Below are 20,264 nucleotides of genomic sequence, written 5' to 3'. Positions count from 1 at the left end.
GAAAACATTCAATTATATTGAGGTATTTGTTAAACCAAATTATTTTGCAAAAAAGGCGAGCGTATGGGTTTTATTCTGATATACAACAAAATTTATAAAAAAAATCACAGAAAATAAAGAATACAATTTCATCAGTTATTAATACACTACTCGTCCAAATAAATCACCACCAGGGCAGTACTATGATCTGGGGTTGCTGCAGTTGGTCAGGTTTAGCTTCATCAATGTTGTGTGCCCAAAGAATGCCGGTCCAAACTCTCCCATCATCTATACAAGATCTGTGCGAAAAATGTATGCAACTCTGGACGGGAATACATGTTGCGACATTGCAGAAGCTTATGAAAATGATGCGATGCTGAATGCGAATGCGGGCCGTAATCAAAGCTAAATGCGGAGTGTGTGACTTTTAAGTATTTTATTGATTCTTTTGCTTTGGTCTACAGCAGTCATTCTTCTGTGCCGTGACTCAGGAAGCTTTGCGAATGTGTTGTGTTCATAGATGCCCTCCAGACATCACGTTTGACCACTGTTGTACTTGAATGAAAAAAGCACTGTGTGATGATTCTGCCAAAAAAAAAGAAAGAAAGTCTTTAATTATTTTGAATAAGATTTGCAAGTTTTGTGTGTGATTTTCCAAGCCTCCTTAAAGGAATAGTTCACCCACACATTGGTCCTCGTTGACTTTCCATAGTTGGAATAAAAGTTACTATGGTCAAGTCCCAGGGGAAACATTTTTGGGTGATCTATTCCTTTAAATTCGCAAAGCTGAGCTTCAGTAATATTTCTCACAACTACCTAACATGCATACAAAACATATCTAATACTTAGGTGAATAAAAGCTCATAACATATTTTTTGGCCACTACTGTATAGTATTGAGTCTGTCAAGCAGTCTGTTAAAACTTGCGTGTTATATGTTCCCATTTTTCCAAAGCTTTAGCTGTGTGTGAAAAACTAATATAATTTGGCATCACTAATGTGAAACCTTGAATTTTTTGGCGAGTTGGAATGTGTGCAGGACTGCAGGTATTAATTAGATTTATGGTTGGGAATGATTTTCATCAAGATGATTTTCAACAACTAAACAGCTTTTCTCAGACCTACCCGCACTAAAGCATAGGCAGGAATAGGTGAGTCAGTCGTAGTGGTATTGATTATGAAAGGCATAAAGGACGATTTATGTGTGTTTGTGTGTGTGGCAAGAAGGAGAGACTTTTAACTAGTCATTTCATCATAGTCTCATTTGGCCCAGCGTTTCCACTACATGAGAAAGAAGCACACGTGTTCATAAGCACATAAACACAACCTCACAAATACAGTGGTACACAGACACAAGATGTACTTAATACTACGGATGCACAATAAATGATCGGCAATAGCGGTATAAGCCGGTAAATGTTCTTTTTTAATCACAGATAATAGTATCGGCCGATAATACAATTAAGGCCGTTATATTACAATCATTAAATCATAAATAATTTCATCTGGTTAAACTTCTAAATCTACATCTAGCTGCTCACTGTTAAAATACAGCATAGTACTGTCTTTCTGTCGTGATCATTCACTACTGCTATCAGCAAAACATTGATGATGTTGGTACAGTTTGTAGATACTGTCTTTATGAATGTGTAAATGATAGGAACAAAAGCATATTGTTTGAGAGCATAATGCTTTCTGGCTTGAGACCTGTTAGACATGTGGCTTTTAAGAACGTTTTTCTGTGTTGCTCTGGAATAACTTCTTTAATTTGTTTATTAATTAAAAATATACCAGAAAAGTTTGAAGGTTAAAGAATCGTAAAGTAGGCTTGGTGCATGTCTTAAGGGGAAAGAATGGAACTAATAGTGACCTTGTTTTCTGCAGTGAATGTTTTCAAGTAAAAGCAGTTGTCCGCTTTTTGCCTTTTGTCTCAGTCTTAGGGAATTTTATATCAATATTTATATACTGTATATCAGACAAGATATCGGTTATCGGCTTTCAATGTTAAAGAAGTATCTTTATCGGCCAAAATGTACATATCAGTGCATCCCTACTTAATACAGTGACTGCTTCCACTCTCTTGCTAAACATATCTGTGCTAACATTTGTGCTATTCTCTTTCTCTCACACACACACACACACACACACCATCAAAGCTTATGGTATATCTGCTTCAGCAGTCTGTAGTAAAATAAGTGCTTTTCTGTGACATTCCTTATTTCCATCCTTTACTCACTTCCTGTGTTCCATCTGGAGAAGTGGTTCTGGCCATTTATATACGAGGGAAGTGAGATTTTTTAAGTTAACATAAAACAGTATTCATAACCCATTTTACTTCGGTAATGTGATATGTCACATTGTAGGACGAGACTTGCTCAGGAATTGACTGGATTGTAAAATGTGGCCAGCACACACTTTTGAGGAGACGTTTTGATTGGGGCGTTTAATGTTTAAAGGGTTCATTTGCTGCGTCAGCTATTGGCAAGACCTTAGAAAGGCTGCAATATCCATAACAGAACAGACTGATCTCGCAAACAAAACGTCATCAGAAGATAAAATGCTTTAGTCTCCTGAAATCTCTTTCCCAATTATCAATGTAACAAACTGGTCATGTAGGCTATTAAGAGTCACCATCACGCATCATGGAAAAAAACATGCTCAATATTGAATTTATGTTGACTTAGAGGTAAATTCATAATTCTCATGTAATGCAAGCACACTCGGACATAAACTGCAATCTCTATCTCCTGCACTCCCTTTCCATTCTTAAAACTTTCTTTAACTCAGACATTCAAACTACCCCACCCTGCTGTCTTTCTCTCTTTTTCCCTCTCTCTCTCTCTCTCTCTCTCTCTCTCTCTCTCCCTCTCTCTCTCTCTCGCCAAGTCTTTTCAGTTTAATTGAAAGGCCTTCAGTGATGAATCAGTGCTGATTTGCCATTTGCAGAAGCAGGAAAAAACGAGCGCTCAGCACACTGGCTAGATGTATGGATAGATGGAAGGAAGGTAGAACGGTGAAGGAAGGGTGGAGAAATGGAGGGAGGGATCGATGAGCTGACGTGGTTGTGCTCTTGGCCAGACTCATTCACCGTCTCTCTCCTGCTTACTCATAACTTCTCCTCCACCTCTTTCACACCTCTTTCTGTAACATCATTTCCTCCCACTAATGTGCTCATTTAATTTTCTTTCCGTCTTCCTGTATTGTGTCTGTCTCTTTCAAATCCTTCCCGTCTTTCATGGATTATCAGTTTGCTATATTTATCTCGTTTTTATTCTGCCCTCATTTAACCCCTTTTTTAGTTTAAACTCACTGGATTTAAATTGGAATGCTGCATTGAAATATAAGGTTATTCATATGGTACGTTTAACAATCTGTATAAATAAAATGTGACCCTGGATCACAGTCTTAAGTAGCACGGGATCATTTTTAGTAAAAGACAAAAATACATTGTAGGGGTCAAATTGATAGATTTTTCTTTTATGCCAAAAATCATTAGAATATTATGGAAAGATCATGTTCCATGAAGATATTTTGTAAATTTCCTACCTCAAATGTATAAAAACTTTATTTTTGCGAGTGGATGGCCTGCTACAGCGCCTCTGAATAACAACTTCAAAGGCCACTTTCTCAATATTTTTTTTTGCTCCTTCAGATTCCAAAGTTATAAAACTATTGTCCATCCATCCATCCATCCATCCATTTTCTACCGCTTTATCCGAACTACCTCGGGTCACGGGGAGCCTGTGCCTATCTCAGGAGTCATCGGGCATCAAGGCAGGATACACCCTGGATGGAGTGCCAACCCATCGCAGTAAAACTATTGTATCTCTGATATTGTATCTAGATATTGTCCTATCCAAACAACCAATACATCCATAGAAAGCTTTATTATTCAGCTTTCGGATTATGTAAAAATCTCAATTTCGAAAAATTGGCCCATAAGATTGGTTTTGTTGTCCATGGTCACAAATGTAGACATATTGTACCATAAAAGCAGTGTGTTTTGCATTAATATTACACTTGTTTAGGGTTAGTAAAAAGTAAAGTAATTAATTGTTAACCAATTTAAAGTTTTTTGCAGTAGCACATTTTAAATATTACAAAACGGCAGAGTACAACGTGTGTTTCAATTGTAGATGGTGTTGTGTACGTTCATGTGGATGTAAGTGCTGATCCTCCTCAGTAGACTGCTTACTCCACAACAGTCTTAGGCCATTAGCTGAGGCCAGCAGTGCAGTCTGACCCCTCCACTCCCTCTGCACCTCTTGCTCCCTCCCTCCATCCCCACTCATCAATCAGTTCATCAATTAATACACACTCAGTCCCTCTGCAAACACACAGAACAGCCAAAAAAGACCAATCTCCTAATTACTGTGGCTCTTCTCCCATCCTCCTCCATTTCTCTCTCTGTCACTTCATCCCTCCCCCTCTCTCCTTTCATTTCCCCCACTCAAACACCCTCTCTCTCCTCTCTCTCTCTGAAAACTCTATCCATATAGACTATTAAGAAAAAGGCCATTAGTCTAAGAAAAGCATGAAGCAGATAAAGACACAGTGTACAGTAGTTTGTTATTATATAAAGGAATGATACAGGGGTTTATCTGTATCATACAGCAAACAAATATCACCTTATGAACACAATTTATGAACATTCAATTCTCTCTGTTTTCTATGTTTTTGTGAGATGTGACGTCTTTCTCTGGCATGCATCAATGCATAGATATAATTTTGGTTAGAAGTGTGTGATGCTTTGTGTGTTCATCTTTTGTTATTGAATCGTATTAAACAAATGAAGAGAAAGATTAAAGATGCTTTATACAAGAGTTGAGAGGGTGGTGAAGAATAGTGGAAGAGAAAAGACAACAAAAAAGATGTTCTCCCTGGACACTTTTAGACTAGAACTTTTCAGAAAACTCATCTACACACTCATACTTACACTTGGAGATGCTGTAGAGAGTAAAACAGATCAAAGTTTAATAATGAGAGCTGGGCTTATATGCATGGATGTGATGAATTATTTAGGTTTATGAATCATTGAGTATAGAATCCTTTTCTGGACAGAACTCAAGATCTAGTGGCTCGAGTCCTGAGAATTGAGTTCACATTATCGGACACAGGGTGCATTCAGTTACAGACATGCAAATTCCTTACAAGTGCTCCTAAAAAGTATTAGCCACACTTAAAAATCAATAAAAAAATGTCAAATAGCATTTAGTCAACTTTATTTAAAACACTTAAAAAAACAAGTTTGTCTGTGTCTGAATGCTCTTGGGGACACTATATCTAGTCTCCTGAACTCTCAAGGCAATGTAGTAAAGTTGCTTAGCCTTTCTTGCTTTGTCTTCATACAGACTTAAACTCTTTGTCCATAAGACTTCAAAAGAGCATTTTGTTCCTGGGCTTATAATGACAGAATCTATAGCCACAAGTGTAGTCTTGTCACATCGCATTCCTTTGAATGGCACCGCCATGCCGGGGTATCTGTACTTGCTGTGGTGAGGGAGGTGGTGTCTAATGTGTGGCAGTCACAAAGCAGTAGAGTAAGTGAGTTCTTGAACATATTCTAAACTCTTGAGACAGCCTCTAAAGAGGCTCCACACACCTCCTGCTGCCATACACGGAGAACAGCTGAGGATGAATCTACTGCACTCGCTGCCTGGTTAAATATAGTAGCCCCTCGATCTTCAGCATGCACAGTCTATTACTGAGAAGCTTATGGTTTTTGGCAGGTGGTGATTTTCTTCATTATACACTTTATGTGCTGTTTGACTTGTTACAGTTTTATTTTGAAATAACATGTTATAAAAATGTTTCTATAAAAATGTCTAAACAGATGCATTTCAGCTTAATTTTTACGTGGCTCCCATAATCTTTTATATTAATTTGGTTTTGCAAAGTTCCTTTTAGTAATATCTAATAATATTAGCACTGAATGATTTGAATACTTAAAAAAGTTATATATAGTCAAAGATTTACAGTAGATATTTGGTGACTGACATGCCTGTGTGAGCATGAGTATCTGCCGTTGTGTTATTTCTCGAGTCCTTTTCTCAGGAGAAGCTTCTGAGTGTCTGCATTTGACCTCCATTTTATCTCATTGCTTTCTGGGAGAAGGAATTAATTTGTGATTTTTTGTCCCCTACAGGTGTGCAGGGGCGTGCACAGTGTCAGCCCCTCTGTTGGATCTAATCCTCACTCCTTGTCTCTGTGAATGCATATTTGTGGATGTAAGGGTTATCATGCCGCATGCTATGCTCAGTCAAAACACCATCTGGTAACCCCAAATACTCCTGACGGACCCAAGCTTAGACAGCAGGTGGTTGGAAGGTTCAATGTCTTTCCAGTCTCAACACACACATATTTACATTTTCTTTTTCATTTAACCAGTAGACCACATGCATTCAGATTCATTTTATCATTCTAGTTGTACTCGAGGCTCGACTAAAACAAAAAGAGGAGGATGTTGCACGATAGAAAGAATAAGAAGTGCAGCGGGCAAGGGAAAGAGAGAGCGAAAAGCGAGCCAGAGGGAGAGAGAGAGAATGCGGGGGAGCACTGGGTGCTTCCTGCAGGGTTGCCGTGCGAACGCGGTCTGAATGACAATGGTGCACATCAGGGCCACAGCACGACTCAGTCTCATGGCTCAGTCAGCTCCACCAGAAACACAGGAACACTTAGCATGCTGTTAAAGATACACACACATGCTGCACAGACTGCACACACGCAGAACGCAAACATGATATATAAACATTGGTTTATTTCTCAAAACAGCCTTTTTTATCACATCCGAGCTGTTGTGATTTAAATGCCACTGTACTGTTTCTGTGTGGAGCTCAGAAATCAATTAAGAGTGTTTTGCAAAGGCAAGCTGGTGAATAGTTACCTATGTGCAATGCATGCTGCAGTGGCAATTTCTCTCTCTTTCTCATTTCCCTGTGCTGTTTGTATGTGTGTGTGTTGTAAACCTTTTGTCAAACTGTCTCCCCAAGCGAATGCATTAGGCCTTAATTAACCATGTCTCTCAACGCGGAGGCTCATCATCTTTGTTGCCTTACACCAGGCGCTTCGGCAAAGACGCTACAGACTGCGCATCCACGCCCCTTACCGACACTCGCGCTCGCCCACTATACCAGGACAACCACTCCACCTCCTCAGCCGGAATCCTCCGCTTTTATTGCATTATTATGGGCAGCTTGACGCGAAAGCTCCCGGAACAAGTGCGCTGACTAATCATGCTGTACCTCCACTGCTTTTACCCAAACTGTTCGTTCCTTTAATTCAGAACCACGGACAGCGCAGTTTAGTTCGCTGCAGAGCACCGTTTCAGAACCCCGGACAGCGCCAAAGCAGAGCGTCCGTTCAGCATTCTGCGTCTTATTCACAGCAAATATTTAGTTTTTCTTACAACAGAACATTAGCAAATTCAGTCCACAGCTTTTTAGTATGCCGCCAGCTGTCTTCAAATGGAGATCGGACACGTTTTCTCAGCAAGTTTAGCTGGAGAGTAAACCCGGGGAATTAGCAATCAAAAGCATTTTATAAACTGGTGCCAGGTGGACAGATGGGCATGATATGAACAGAGTGTTTTTAGGACACGCTCTTTCCTGTGTGACTTTTTAGACGGACAAAATTGTCTGAATAGAACTAAGGCATCACAATGCAATGTTATGTACAATTTTGATTCAGTGCGTTTGAAACGCTCGTCTGCTTTTTTGTTACACCGTTAATAAAAATAACATTTTGTATTCGTGTTTCAGGTTTTGTTATTTGTTAACACGGTGTTATTTTTACGACATTTATAGTAGCATGTTATATGTGTAACGAGGACAGCGTAAAACGTTCCAACAATCCCATACTTGGTCAACAGTTGGCTCGCACACACTCCCTCTTCCGGCAAGGTGTATGACTCAGACACTATACGTATTATGAGATATCAAGCCACACATCGCCTATCGATAATATCTCGTTTCTCACAGTGACTACAATGTGAATTTTGCGAGAAGCAGCAAAATGGCACACGGAGGTCGGTTAAGTCTTCTGGCCATTAGGAGGAGTGAGCTGGAGGATACGCGAATCGCTACGGGGACGCGCGTCATGTGCTGCAAGGCTTGGCTTGAGATTTGAGCACGAGCGTTAAATTGATCAGATGCTCTAAACCCGCCAGCTGATCTGAGGAGTACTGCGCTCGAGACCCCGAGTCTCCATTTCCCTTTCTCCGCCAAAAACAAAATTTTACAGGCGAAGTACTCGCCTGCGGACCGCTCGTCGTCCAAAGGCGAGGGAAAACCGAAGCGGAGCTTTTTAGGGGGGGTTCTTTAGGCGATGGGTGCCTCTCGGATCTTCTCGGTTACTGGTGCCACCGAAGATGCGAGCCCGAGCTCCAGTACACGCGCTACGGCGCGTCTCCAAAACTGACGATGCTTCTTTCAGCGACCGTTGTCGGATTTCTCGCATTTTGGATTTCTCTCCGAGTTCTGGAGTATAGATGATGACTGTTTTCGTCTTTTTGAATCGTTAAGGAATTGAGGTAGAAGCCGCAAGAGATCACCATCATATCTTAACACGGTGTTTTTCATTTTCCCAGCGCGCGCTCACGCCCACTTCGTTGGACTGATGTGGCTCGAAAAACAAATGAACTTCAATTATTAGAAAAAAATCAACAAATGTCACCGAAGTGTGGATTTTTTGGGGAAGCCCCGTCGTCTGCATTTACGAGCGTAATCGAGAGTTTTGCGGAGGGGAGGCTTTGCCATACTATACCAAACATTGCGGATACCACAAAAATAAATTAATTATTAAAAGGTTTTCACCATTTTTATATTCTATTTTTATCTTATGGATGTGAAAGAAACTAGAATGCAAAAGCAGTTCCTGCCAAGATGCACTCCTGAAAAAGACGCATCAGAGCCCTAATACTTGCAACATTTTGTATGCCGATTTACATGCAATTTTTATATTGCATTACCACAGTTATGCTAAAAGGATCTATATATACACCCTACAAATTACAAGATGCTGCACATCGACGTATTGAGAAGGAAAATACTTTCTAAAATGTGGATCCCACCCTCCTGAGGAAGATCAGCCGTCGACGTTTTATCTATTTAAATGTGGCTATTTCTTTAATTTTAGTTGATACGAACTGTTGAGCTGACTGGACAATTGAAAGGACATCCATCTATCAGTCGCTTTATCTGATATAGAGTCCTTTTTTGGCGTTGACGCGCGCGCACACACATTCCCATCCACTTTGATCTTGTTTGGTGTTTAATGATGGACGTTTCTTAGCTATGAAGATCTGAACGGGCAGATCTGAATGTATGTGTGCTCTGTGTTGAGGCGCATGGGCTGTGATGTGGTGTTCTCACCCTGAAACTTTACCCCCTTCTCGGCTGCTTCGTAACGATTGGCGTTTGGTGTCTACAGAATGGCTCGGTTCGGAGACGAAGTGCCGGCCAGGTACGGCGGCGGGGGCTCCGGTCAGGGGGGACCCGGCCGAGGCGGAAGCAGGCAAGGTGGCCCGCCGGGGGCCCAGAGGATGTACAAGCAATCGATGGCCCAGAGAGCACGGACCATGGCCCTCTACAACCCGATCCCGGTCCGTCAGAACTGCCTGACGGTCAACCGCTCTCTGTTTCTATTCAGTGAAGACAACCTTGTGAGAAAATACGCCAAAAAGATCACCGAATGGCCATATCCTTTACTAAACGTATGCAGCGCACAGGCAGATTGCCCATGGGAACAGGTACACATCTGTAATATATTACATAGTGGTGATGGTCCCTTCTCATTGGCCCATACGTGAGTGTGTTTTTCTTACTAGAAATCACTATATTGTAAGTTTTAATTGTGATCATTAATTATTATGACAATCATTTTGAAGTAGATTTCTCCCATTTATCTTGATACTGAATTCATTCTGAGATACTGAGCAAAGCTTATTTATTCCATTCCTGCTTTATTAAGAGATCATACCCCACCCATTCCCAAATAGAGGTCTAGACGAGGCAGTTAATTATGTGCATGTGTAGTCATATCCGTGTGTAAGACACATGTTACGTCTACAGGTCTCTGTTCAGAAGCCTGAGGCTGCGGGGGCGTGCGTGGTTTCCCGCTGGTGCGCAAGTGACTGTTGGGGTGCTCGTGTGTGTGGAGGGTGGCTGCTGATGTCAGCATATGAGCTTTAGTGGAGTCTTACAGTGTGGCTCGGAGCAAAGCAGGGAAAAAAGAGTCGAGGGAGAAAGTTTTAAAGAATCAGTGATAGCCTTGTGCAATGTTTTACTGAAGTGTGTTGAGTAAAGCTTCAGTCAGAACTGAGTGAAATAATAGAACGTAACAGCCAGTTAGAGATGATGGGCAAAAAAATGCTGTATGCAAGTTCTCTGTAAATGCATAAATGCTATGTAATTAGCAAACGCATATTCTTCAATGAAATTGTGGCAGCAGGTTTACATTTGCAGGACTGAATAACCATCGTTTGGACCTCAAGAAGTTTCTGGGTGTCCGCTAAAAACATCCAACCTGCAGCCTTTATGACATCGAAACATTAGGCTGTGTCCGCTCTCCTTTATAGTACTGGTTATGCAGTAAGACCTAGATCACAGTAGTGCCATAGTGGCTTTTAGAGGCTTTAAAAAGGTTAGACAGACAGCTTCTTCTATGGTGATTGGCAGGCTGCCATGCGTTAAGTTGTAAGATAGATATTATCTCTGTAATATTAGCTGTACTGTTACAGAGGCAGGATACTGATGCTAATGCCTTCTCTGTTTGTAGGAGAGTGATCATGTGTATCGTCAGAACTGAAGAGCTGCTTATCCCACACAATCCCATCCGGCACATGTTATACGTTTTTGTGATCATTTTATTGCAAAAGTGTGAGTTAAGGGTATTCCGGGACATTTGTGCAACTTTTCTGTGAGTGGGGTGGTGCTGTCTAGTCTCAAATTGAGATTACGTTTACGATTAGAAAGTAATTAGTAATAACATGTAAAACTGTCATTGGTACATTGGCCTTTTCTCAACATCATTAGTTTGACGTTGTTTTCAGTCAATTTAAAGTACAAATGCAAGTACCACTGGACTTTATCTTCAACCCTGCCAAAATACACTAATTCAGACATAACTTGCTTTGGTGTAATAGATGCACTCTGTTCCGTCTCCTCAGGCTGTAATTACTTTACTGTAAGGCTGAGATTTCACTCACGTCACATGATAAACATTGTCTTATAAAAGGCTGTTCATGTCTAGCAAAGTGATGGTGGTTTTTATCAGTACCAGCTTTTCCATTGGTCAGACTTGTTTGGGTCAGCGTGTTGGCTGAATTACATTTGTATGGTCTTCATTTTCCCTCTGTGTGCTAAAGGTTTGGTAAACCAGTAAGATTTGAGGTGTTAGACTGTTTTAAAAATACTCTGTCCAAATGGTGAGTTTATAAGAACTTGAATGAGTGCCAGGTTAAAAAAAATCCTTCATACTCTTCTTATGCCTCCTTTATCCTATCGCCGTTTCTCTCACTCTCTCTCTCTAAGACCATCTGCTCTTTCTCTCTGTTGTCTGTATGGTGGTGGAGCTTCCTGGGGTTCTGTTGGACTCACTGGGTGGAGGCATGTGAGAGGAAACGGTAAAAAAATGGAAAAGGAGAGATTTGGAAAGGTGTATGTCCTCTTGGACACGTGTGTATGTGCATGTGCATTTGTGAACACATATGTGATGCTAATAGATTTGTAGCTATTCTTATACCAGTTTGGCCAAAGATATTACGAGGCATGTAAGCTTATATCAAAAAGCAGCGGATCAGGAGGTTTCTGTGTGAATTGTTTATCAGTATTCCGGATGTCTTTTTCACCCACAAATCTAAAGATAAAAGTTTTAAAAATACATTTTTTCAATTAAAAAACTGAAGCCAAATTTTATGATCATGAGGATGTTTTGCAATTCGATTAAGTTTAATTCAAATTTATTTCTGTGACACTTTTCACAATTTTGTATCATTGCAACAGCTTTATAGTAAATATTAATATTAATATTAAACATATTAATACAGATACAGTGACAGTAACAGAATTTAAAAGGAAATTATTAAATATATAGAATCTATTTGTGGCTTTTTCTTGACATAAACATTTAAGTAAATAACATGGGATTTATTTGTGTTGCTTTTTTGTTCATTTTAATTTTAATAGAATGTGTTTAATATATATAAATATGGATTTTTTGTGGAATAAATTGTGGAAATACCACCACAATGAAAAAAAATGATGGTTATAAATTGGACTTTATTTAAAAAAAAAGTTTTGATACAGTTTTGTGAGAAAAGTGACCTAAGCCTGTTTACATGATCAACCATCGTTGTTCTTTTGAATCTATACTCCGCTTTACGATCATGTACTTACAGCATGTGTTGTACATTAAGTCCTGCACAAAAAGAGACTGCCATGTGTTTTGATGAAAGAACAGAGCTTTGTAAATGTCTCGGCTGGTTTCACACTGTGGCCTCCTGTTCGAACTGAATGAAGATTGCGTATCAGCAGTTATATGCAGAGGACGGGTTATTGCTGGCTGAGTGAAGACTTGGTTGGGTGGCACAGCCTGTGGCATCAAGCGCACAAACACATTGCACATTGACTATGGCAGCTAAAACAGTGACACCTGTTCTGTAGGATCAGTCTCCTCGGGAGACCGAAGGAAAAAGGAACCGGGCCAGGACTCGGCACCAGCCAGTGGCATCACACACACACCATGTGGGACATTCACGCTCCAGTGTGCAATCACAGAGACACACATGCACGGCCACACAAGAAATAGATATGCACAAACCCACACACGCGCCAGATACTAGACACAAAATCCATTGCTTTTCTCTGGCTACAGGAACACAATCTGGCGCTCTGCTGCAGCACAAACTTGAGGGGATACAGGATAGTTTGAGCAGAAGCGTCTGATGGTCTTTTGTGTAGTGTATGTGTGCATTGGAGTTTTACTCAAAGGTTAAGCCTGGAATAGCAGTTACTAATGGGTAGCTACTAAGTTTGAGTAGAAACTAAGTACATTTTTGAAAAGAATGAAAGTAGAACCGCTGTTGCTACCTTTTCAGCATAGCAGGGTATCCTTGTTGTTTTCTGTACTAGGATAAATACTGTTGAGATTGTAGAAATACATCAAAGTCCTTATATGATAATTAATGTGTGTATTTTTTGCTTATTTTTGTAGGTAGTGAGGCTAACTACTTTTAAAGGGTTTAGTTCGTCTTCCCAAATAGTGCAATGTATTTCAGTGTTTGTAAACCTGCCCGGTAGTCTCTCATAGACACATATGATACACACCTCTTCTCCTGTCTGTTTTTAGCGCTGTCTGTCACACCCTCCCGCACATATTCATAAATGTTCCTTTTTGCTTCTCTGTTGGACATTTCCTTCCTTATTGCCGTAACCTTTAGTTACCCTCTGCTGTTTAAAGGTCTTTTTTTATGAATGCCAGATTATGTTTATTATTATTTTTGTCCTTCCCCTATTTTGGGAAGTGATTCCAAAATGCTTTGAGTTCATAACCTTTTAGAATCGTTGAGCTCCCATAATGCATTGCTAAACACATTGAGACTCTAGTGGTAGCCCCAGGTAGCAGTTGATTGGATCTCAGTAGTCTTGAGGCTCTATTTTGCTAGAGATAGCATGAAAACACAGCTAATTGCAAAGAAAGTGTTTTTAATTATAAAATGAATGAATTGCGTTTGTATGGAAAGAAAACAGAATAATATTTGGTTTGCATTGATGTGCATATTTATTGTGAAATATAGAATTATGATATAAAGGCGGCTCAACTTTTCAAACATAATATAAATAAATCAAATTCTGTCTGTCATTAGAATGCAGAGGAATTAAAAGGCTGTGTCCTTCTGAAACCTTGTATCTCCATATTTCTTTTTCACATTATTTCTTTGCCATTTATCTTTATTATTAGTCACCCTTTATGTTTGTCACAGGGTTTGGTATATATCAAATCAAAAAACATATAAAAAGTGCTTTTCAGCTCATTTAAAAATACAATGTTTTACCATTTCCTAACATCTGCATTAAATAGAGGTTGAAATGTTGAAATCAGCGTATAGCATGTTTATTAAATATATACTGTATATATATATATATATATGCTTATTGTTTCTCACAGTGTGTAATTTTCGTAGCATTTGGTGACAGAGTTTGAGCAAAATCCCGCAACCAATTTATAATATCAATGTTTCCTGCCGCTTGTCGGCTCTGTGTAAATTAACCCCTACAGTAGATGTCATATAAATTGTAATTGATAGGATCCCACAGATGTTGTCCAGCGAACATGTTCTGGAACATTTAATATTTGGATATGTTAGAGGGCACATGTCATCCCCATCACTGAGAAAGAGAGAAGGGCAGACAAACAGAGGGAGAGATTCAGGAGTTCTTTTCATTGTCTGGCCGGATGTGTTGGATTTGAGCCATTGGCTTGCTTCCAAAGTGGCTGTATGGCCTTAGTGTCACTCCTGTCACTGTAAGGAAAGTCTCACCTTATGAGCTCCCATGGGTCCCTCTATGTTTGACTAGGTCTTATGGTTAAAGTGGAAGTTCAGATTTGTTTAAAACAGGCATTTACAAAATGAAACTTTTGACATTTGAGTCTATAGAGCGAGGACTGACACTCCCTTTTTTTTGGATGAATAATTTAGATATTGCAGTTATGTTACATGTGCATCATCTCAGTGCGCAAGATCCCCTTCTTCGTACTGTCATAATGTTGACACATTTAATTTTTTCATTGTTGACACATTTATGTGTCTGTGCCCATAAAGTACACCAAACTCTCTGTGGAACTGGTGTTGTTCAGACAGTGTGTTGTGTGTTTGTTTGGCCCCGGCCACATAAAAAGTTAAATGTGAAGTCTGTCGGAAACAAAGAGTATAGTACATTTGGCCTTTCAACAAAAAGTATGGTTCATTTGTTCATCTCACAGGTATTTTATGTGAGTATGTGTGTGTCTGTGTGTGTGTGCGGCAGTGTGCCTATAATAGCTATTGTACACCGGACCTTTCCATGTGACTGCAGCTATGAGAAAGAAGCAGTAAACTGTGCCTTTAGCCTCAGATATCCCACAATCCAGTTGGACTGTTTCCTGCACTGGGTTTTATATATGTGGATTTTCTGGACCCACTGGGTATAAGCAATGCTGTTAAATATCACAGTGTGCTCTGATGCATTTGATTCTTTTTCATGTGCAGTCTCGCCGCTTCTTCCTCTCCTTTTTTAAACTCAGATGCTGTGATATTGTCTAATGTTGATCATGCTTTTATCTTTTCCCTGAATCGATCAAACAGATATCAAGCCTAATTGTTATTTTGTGATTAAAACACAGCATTAATGAAAGGATCCTAATAGGAGTGCTTATGTAAGGAAGGGTAATGATAATAATTATTCTGATGACAGTGTGATTTGGCATTATAGGGGCTGCTTCAGGATAAAGTGTGAGAGAATGAGGAAGAGATGGAGGAAGGGAGAGGAGGAAGGAGAGATGAGTCGAGGTGGAGACAGAGGGAGAGACTGCATGTATATTTAAATGGGTTTGCATTAAAATAGACCCGTTTATTAAAATAGAGACATCATTCTTATGAGCTATTATTATATCCTACCATTAGCTCTCGTAACTGCACCTGTCTCTCTCTGTTAGGACAAATGAGACTGTCTGTCTGTCTGTCTATCTCTCTGTCATCCCTATTACCGTCTGTCTGTACGTCCATCCATTTTATTCTTTCATCTTTGTTCACACTTCTTGTCTCATTCTCAGAGGATTCTTTCTTCCCCAAAAGCACAAATGTCACTTGTGTGTCAAACTCCAGCAAGAATTCAATTTGCAGCTCAATCAGAGTTAATTAATGAAGCTGCTGCTCCTGGTGGAGTTGCCCTCCTTTCTCTCGGTGCATTGTGGATAAAAACAGACCTTAATGCTGCTCTAAAAATAAGGGTCCAATATTATGCTCCACATTGCAGTACATTAAACATCAAGTCATCTGATGAGGTGTGACTGTGTCACTTCCACAGCAAGCTTTATGTTTAGGACTGATAAATTGCTTGTCTCTGGAAACTCGGATGCTAAACATAAAGATTAATATGGGTACGATAGCTCAGCTTATTTAATGGAAGATGTCAAAATGCTTTTTGCTGAGAAATGCTTGAGTTTGTTTTTAAGTCTGATTTGTGATTACAGACTTTCGTTTCTTAGCGCGGATCATTTACGGTTCAAGTGGTTGTACTTTGTATGTTCCCACCAGTGATCAGGGTTGTATGTGTGTTGCTATAGACCAGTGTTGTACTGTAGGATCAAACAGCACTTAAAGCATCTATACATGCACTGATGAAGCAGCGATTAAAGTGTGTAATGTGTGTAATTCAGTGCGCTATAAAAAGACTAACTGTCACTCAAAGGCAAGAAAGAAAGATCAGAAAGGCACCCACTCCAGAAAGGGCTACAACGAAAACAGTTAACACATAGAAAGACCAGAGAAGATGGGTGGGTTCACGCGTGTGCGCGTGCAAGTTTGGCCAGGTCGGTGCATTCTGACAGCACTAACATGTGATTGTTGAGACAGCTTTCCTCATAGATCAAACACCAGAGTAAAGTGTGCAAGCGAGAAGTCACAGCGTCCTCTCACCATCAGATATGAACAGAATGTGCAATCTAAGCATTTGATCCTTAATATTTTGCTGAAGTGTACGTTTTTAACTTCACTCTTGCATAAAAATTACAAAAGGTAGAGGTTAAACGAAAGAGAAACTCTCCACTCATGTTTAACAATATCACAGTTTGATTGTATTACAATCATAACTCACTATTCAGAATTATTTCAGTATAGTATACACTATGGCTGTCATGATATCAGACTTTCACTACACGATAATTGTGTTATTAAAGAATTTGTGATGCGGTATCTATTGGATAGGTCTTTAATTTAGTAATTTCTTATATTTGGTAAAAGAATCAAACTTAAATGTAGGGAGGCAGAGACACCATTTGTAACGATTTCTAACACCATTTGTAACCGTTTTTAAAAGGTCACGGTTACAATACTGTCATATTGTGACACCCGCTAGTAAAAACTGTAAAGTTTTGCTTTGATGTGAAGTGTAACCAGTGAAAATGACAGAACAGCGTCATATAAGTATATGAATATTCACCAAAAGGAAAATGTTCTCACCACCATGCTCTACATTTTCTTTCAGTGTCTTTTGTGTTTCATAGTATATGACTTTTAAAATTTGTCCCCATTCATTTTTTCTATAAGTATATCTATAAGTTTTGACATTCTCCTAAACTGTGCTCTATGCCTTGCAAAGAAAAGAATACAGGTTAAGAACAACACAAGGATAAGTAAATTGCAGAATGTCCATTTTTCGAGCCTAAAGTAGCCTTTTAAATACAATTGCCTGCAGGGTAAAGGGAAATGCTAGATATTTCAGAAGCAATGAGATAAATGGCCGTCCAGAGAATCTATAATTTATGCATGCATTAGCACACATAGAATCCTTGTAGTTTATGCAAAAAATACACACACAGCCCCTCTCCACAGGCCTGGTGTAAAGATCTCCATGCTCTAATGATTGCTATTGATTCTGACTTTACATAGCGGTTGTTGGTTACCAAGGTAACTCGGTGGGTCTGCCCCTGCAGTAGTGCACAAAAGCCAGCAGACACATTCAGGGGACATAAACACACTGAACGCAGTATACCATATCTCCTAAAAATGAGTTTGTTAAAGGGGGAGTGTGTGTTAGAGACGGGCATCGCCTTTCTTTGAATCCTTTAGGGAGCAATGTGCATGATAGATACAAGTTGACTGTGGGTCAGAGGTCACAAGCCAGTATCATCACATCATTAAAAGCGTTCGGGATGGAAGACGAAAGATTACAGGTTTGGTTCTTGGTAGGGGTGGTCCATGAGCTGCAGAGTTAGACCACCCATTACTATTATGTCTTTGTGTGGGACATTTGACCCCAGGATGATGAATGGAAAGTTAACCTGCAATTACTTTGACTGTGTGTTGCTGTGGAAGTTAACTGTTGAATCAGATCAGTCTGAAATCTCATATCACAGATTTTGGTGTTTTTGGTATATTTTTGTGTCATTTGATGTGTAAGGCTGTTTATAGCGATGCTTAATATATATGTTTTAAAGTGAAGTTTGCATGTTTTTTAAGAACAGCTAAATTATTTTACACATAGTATTGCTGTGCGCAAGTTTACATCACCAGACATGATGATAGAGAGAGATATTGACTAATTAGACATTGACATTTTCTTTAATTGATGTCTTAAACATGTATTGATTTACTACTCTTTTAGAATGTGTTTTTGGAATCATATTAATCGGAATTCTTAACCATCCATCACAGCTATAAAATGATTTATTAGTCGGACTAAAGCTTTGGCAAATACTCAAATCCGTTTTTGTTTGTCAGATTGTGTACTTACACATCAGAGAATACATGAATTTGCTCAAATCCGTAGATTATTGCTGCACATATTAACAGTTTTGACCTTCAAGATTTGATCAGTGTTTTTAGAAAATCTAAAGTACAAAGGTAAACAGGCAGAATAATGAATAAAATATTAAAATGGCAATTTCTTATGTGTAGCTGGTGTTGATCAGCTCTTAGGAATATTTAAAACAAATGTTGTGTTGATGTTTTGAGGATAGAAGCTGATATTTTGTGAGAACAGTCAAAGCAGGGGCAGTCGTGGCCTAATGGTTAGAGAGTCGAATTTGTGACCGGAAGGTTCGATTCAGGGCTGGTGAGTAACAGCTGAGGTGCCCTTGAGCCTCTACTTGCTCCCCGGGCCACTGCTCCGGGTGTACGTGTGTTCACGACTTGCTGTGCGTGTGTTCACTACTCTAAGTATGGGTTAAATGCAGAGGTCACATTTCGGGAATGGGTCACCATCTGACTATTAGGTCAATTTCAGTATCAAATTGTCAAATTACAGTGAATTTTAATCCACTATTATATCATTTCTGTAACAATCTTTCATTTGTTGAAGTTACGATTCAAACAAACAACAGTTTCTTCTTTCATTACCGAGTAGTTTAAATGTAGCCTCCTTTATTTTAACTACTTGCAGACACCCACTGCTCACTGTCAGTCCACAGTGTGTGTGTGTGTGTGTGCTTTAATTAATTCTCCAATCGGGCTCTATTTCTAGTAACTGGGACATGCTTGTGGTCACTGTCCTTCAGGCATCCAGCGAATTAGGGCAGGAAAAAATGTGAAATGGTCTCCTCTTAATTACTGCTATACCCCTGCATGAACACACAAGCCTTTAATTCATTAATCTCTTAGCCCTTTAATTATACTCATATACTGTAGTAACTCATGATTGCATCATTTCTCATATTCTGCTCGCTTAAATGTTATTGAATGCTATGTTTGGCTCTGTATAGCATCATACCACTTACAAAGGTGTTGCCAACTTCAGATTTGTTAGAACCAAAACTGTTCACTGTCATTTAATGTAAATTAAAAGACATTTACACGCAGTAACGTAAAAATCCCTCAGTAGCCCCGACACACAAATCTGAGGGAAACTGGGTTTTACAGAGGCCTGGTTCCATATATAGGACTCTGAGCGTAAACAGCGGTTGATAATGTGTCTATTTTTGTGTCAGTCATGATTCAAGGATGACTCATGGCACGGTCCACACCTGTTTGTCATGTTGGTTTATGTTTATTTTAAGGAGATCTGGACTTTGCCTGATGTTGCACTGTACGCTGTTTTTGTTTCCTGCATGATTCATCTGAGAGCATTGTAACGGTGTGTTCTGCGCAGAATCGCTGTTCGCAGTGGATGAAGTGGACAAAAAATTGTGTTGTTTTAATTTGAACCTTGTGGTGGACATGCAATGATTGCAATATTTAATCATTATGAACTATTTCAATGTATTGACAGCCCCAATATGTCCTTGCTGTAAATAATGTCCTATCTATCTATGTTTTGCAAGTTTGCCACAATAAGTGATTATTATTAAAAAACAAAGTTAATGTATTTTGTTTACAAGGTTAGTTCTGTTATGTCCTTGTTTCTTGAAGATATTGAAAATGTTTATTTGGGGCACATAGAAAGTTAGCAAGATATTTTTGAGATTGCACTTTTTTCATTATTGCTCAACCCTAAATGTCACATAAAACAAACAAAATGTGGTTTAACAGGGTTAGACAGCCCTTATGAAGTACCCTTACATTTTAATGGTTATTAGTTGAATCTGTTAAAACAC

The 20,264-nt window shown here is 39.3% G+C and overlaps 1 protein-coding gene across 15 annotated transcripts in view; it reads left to right on the top strand.

The window, feature by feature from the left end:
* Positions 1 to 20,264, top strand: part of cacna1ab (calcium channel, voltage-dependent, P/Q type, alpha 1A subunit, b) — a 103,292-nt gene that overhangs the window by 10,058 nt on the left and 72,970 nt on the right. For 14 of the 15 annotated variants that reach the window (XM_056734606.1, XM_056734604.1, XM_056734609.1 and 11 more), the window contains exon 3: positions 9,405 to 9,671. In XM_056734606.1, coding sequence (XP_056590584.1) covers positions 9,405 to 9,671 — 267 coding nt within the window. Of the gene's footprint in view, positions 1 to 8,045; positions 8,781 to 9,404; positions 9,672 to 20,264 lie in introns of those variants that run through there. The other variant, XM_056734607.1, reaches the window with a different exon arrangement.

This window comes from Triplophysa dalaica, chromosome 21 (assembly GCF_015846415.1).
Source record: "Triplophysa dalaica isolate WHDGS20190420 chromosome 21, ASM1584641v1, whole genome shotgun sequence".
NCBI lineage: Eukaryota > Metazoa > Chordata > Actinopteri > Cypriniformes > Nemacheilidae > Triplophysa > Triplophysa dalaica.
The sequence above is the reverse complement of the archived record's forward strand: the minus strand, read 5'-3'. Positions and strand labels throughout refer to the sequence as shown.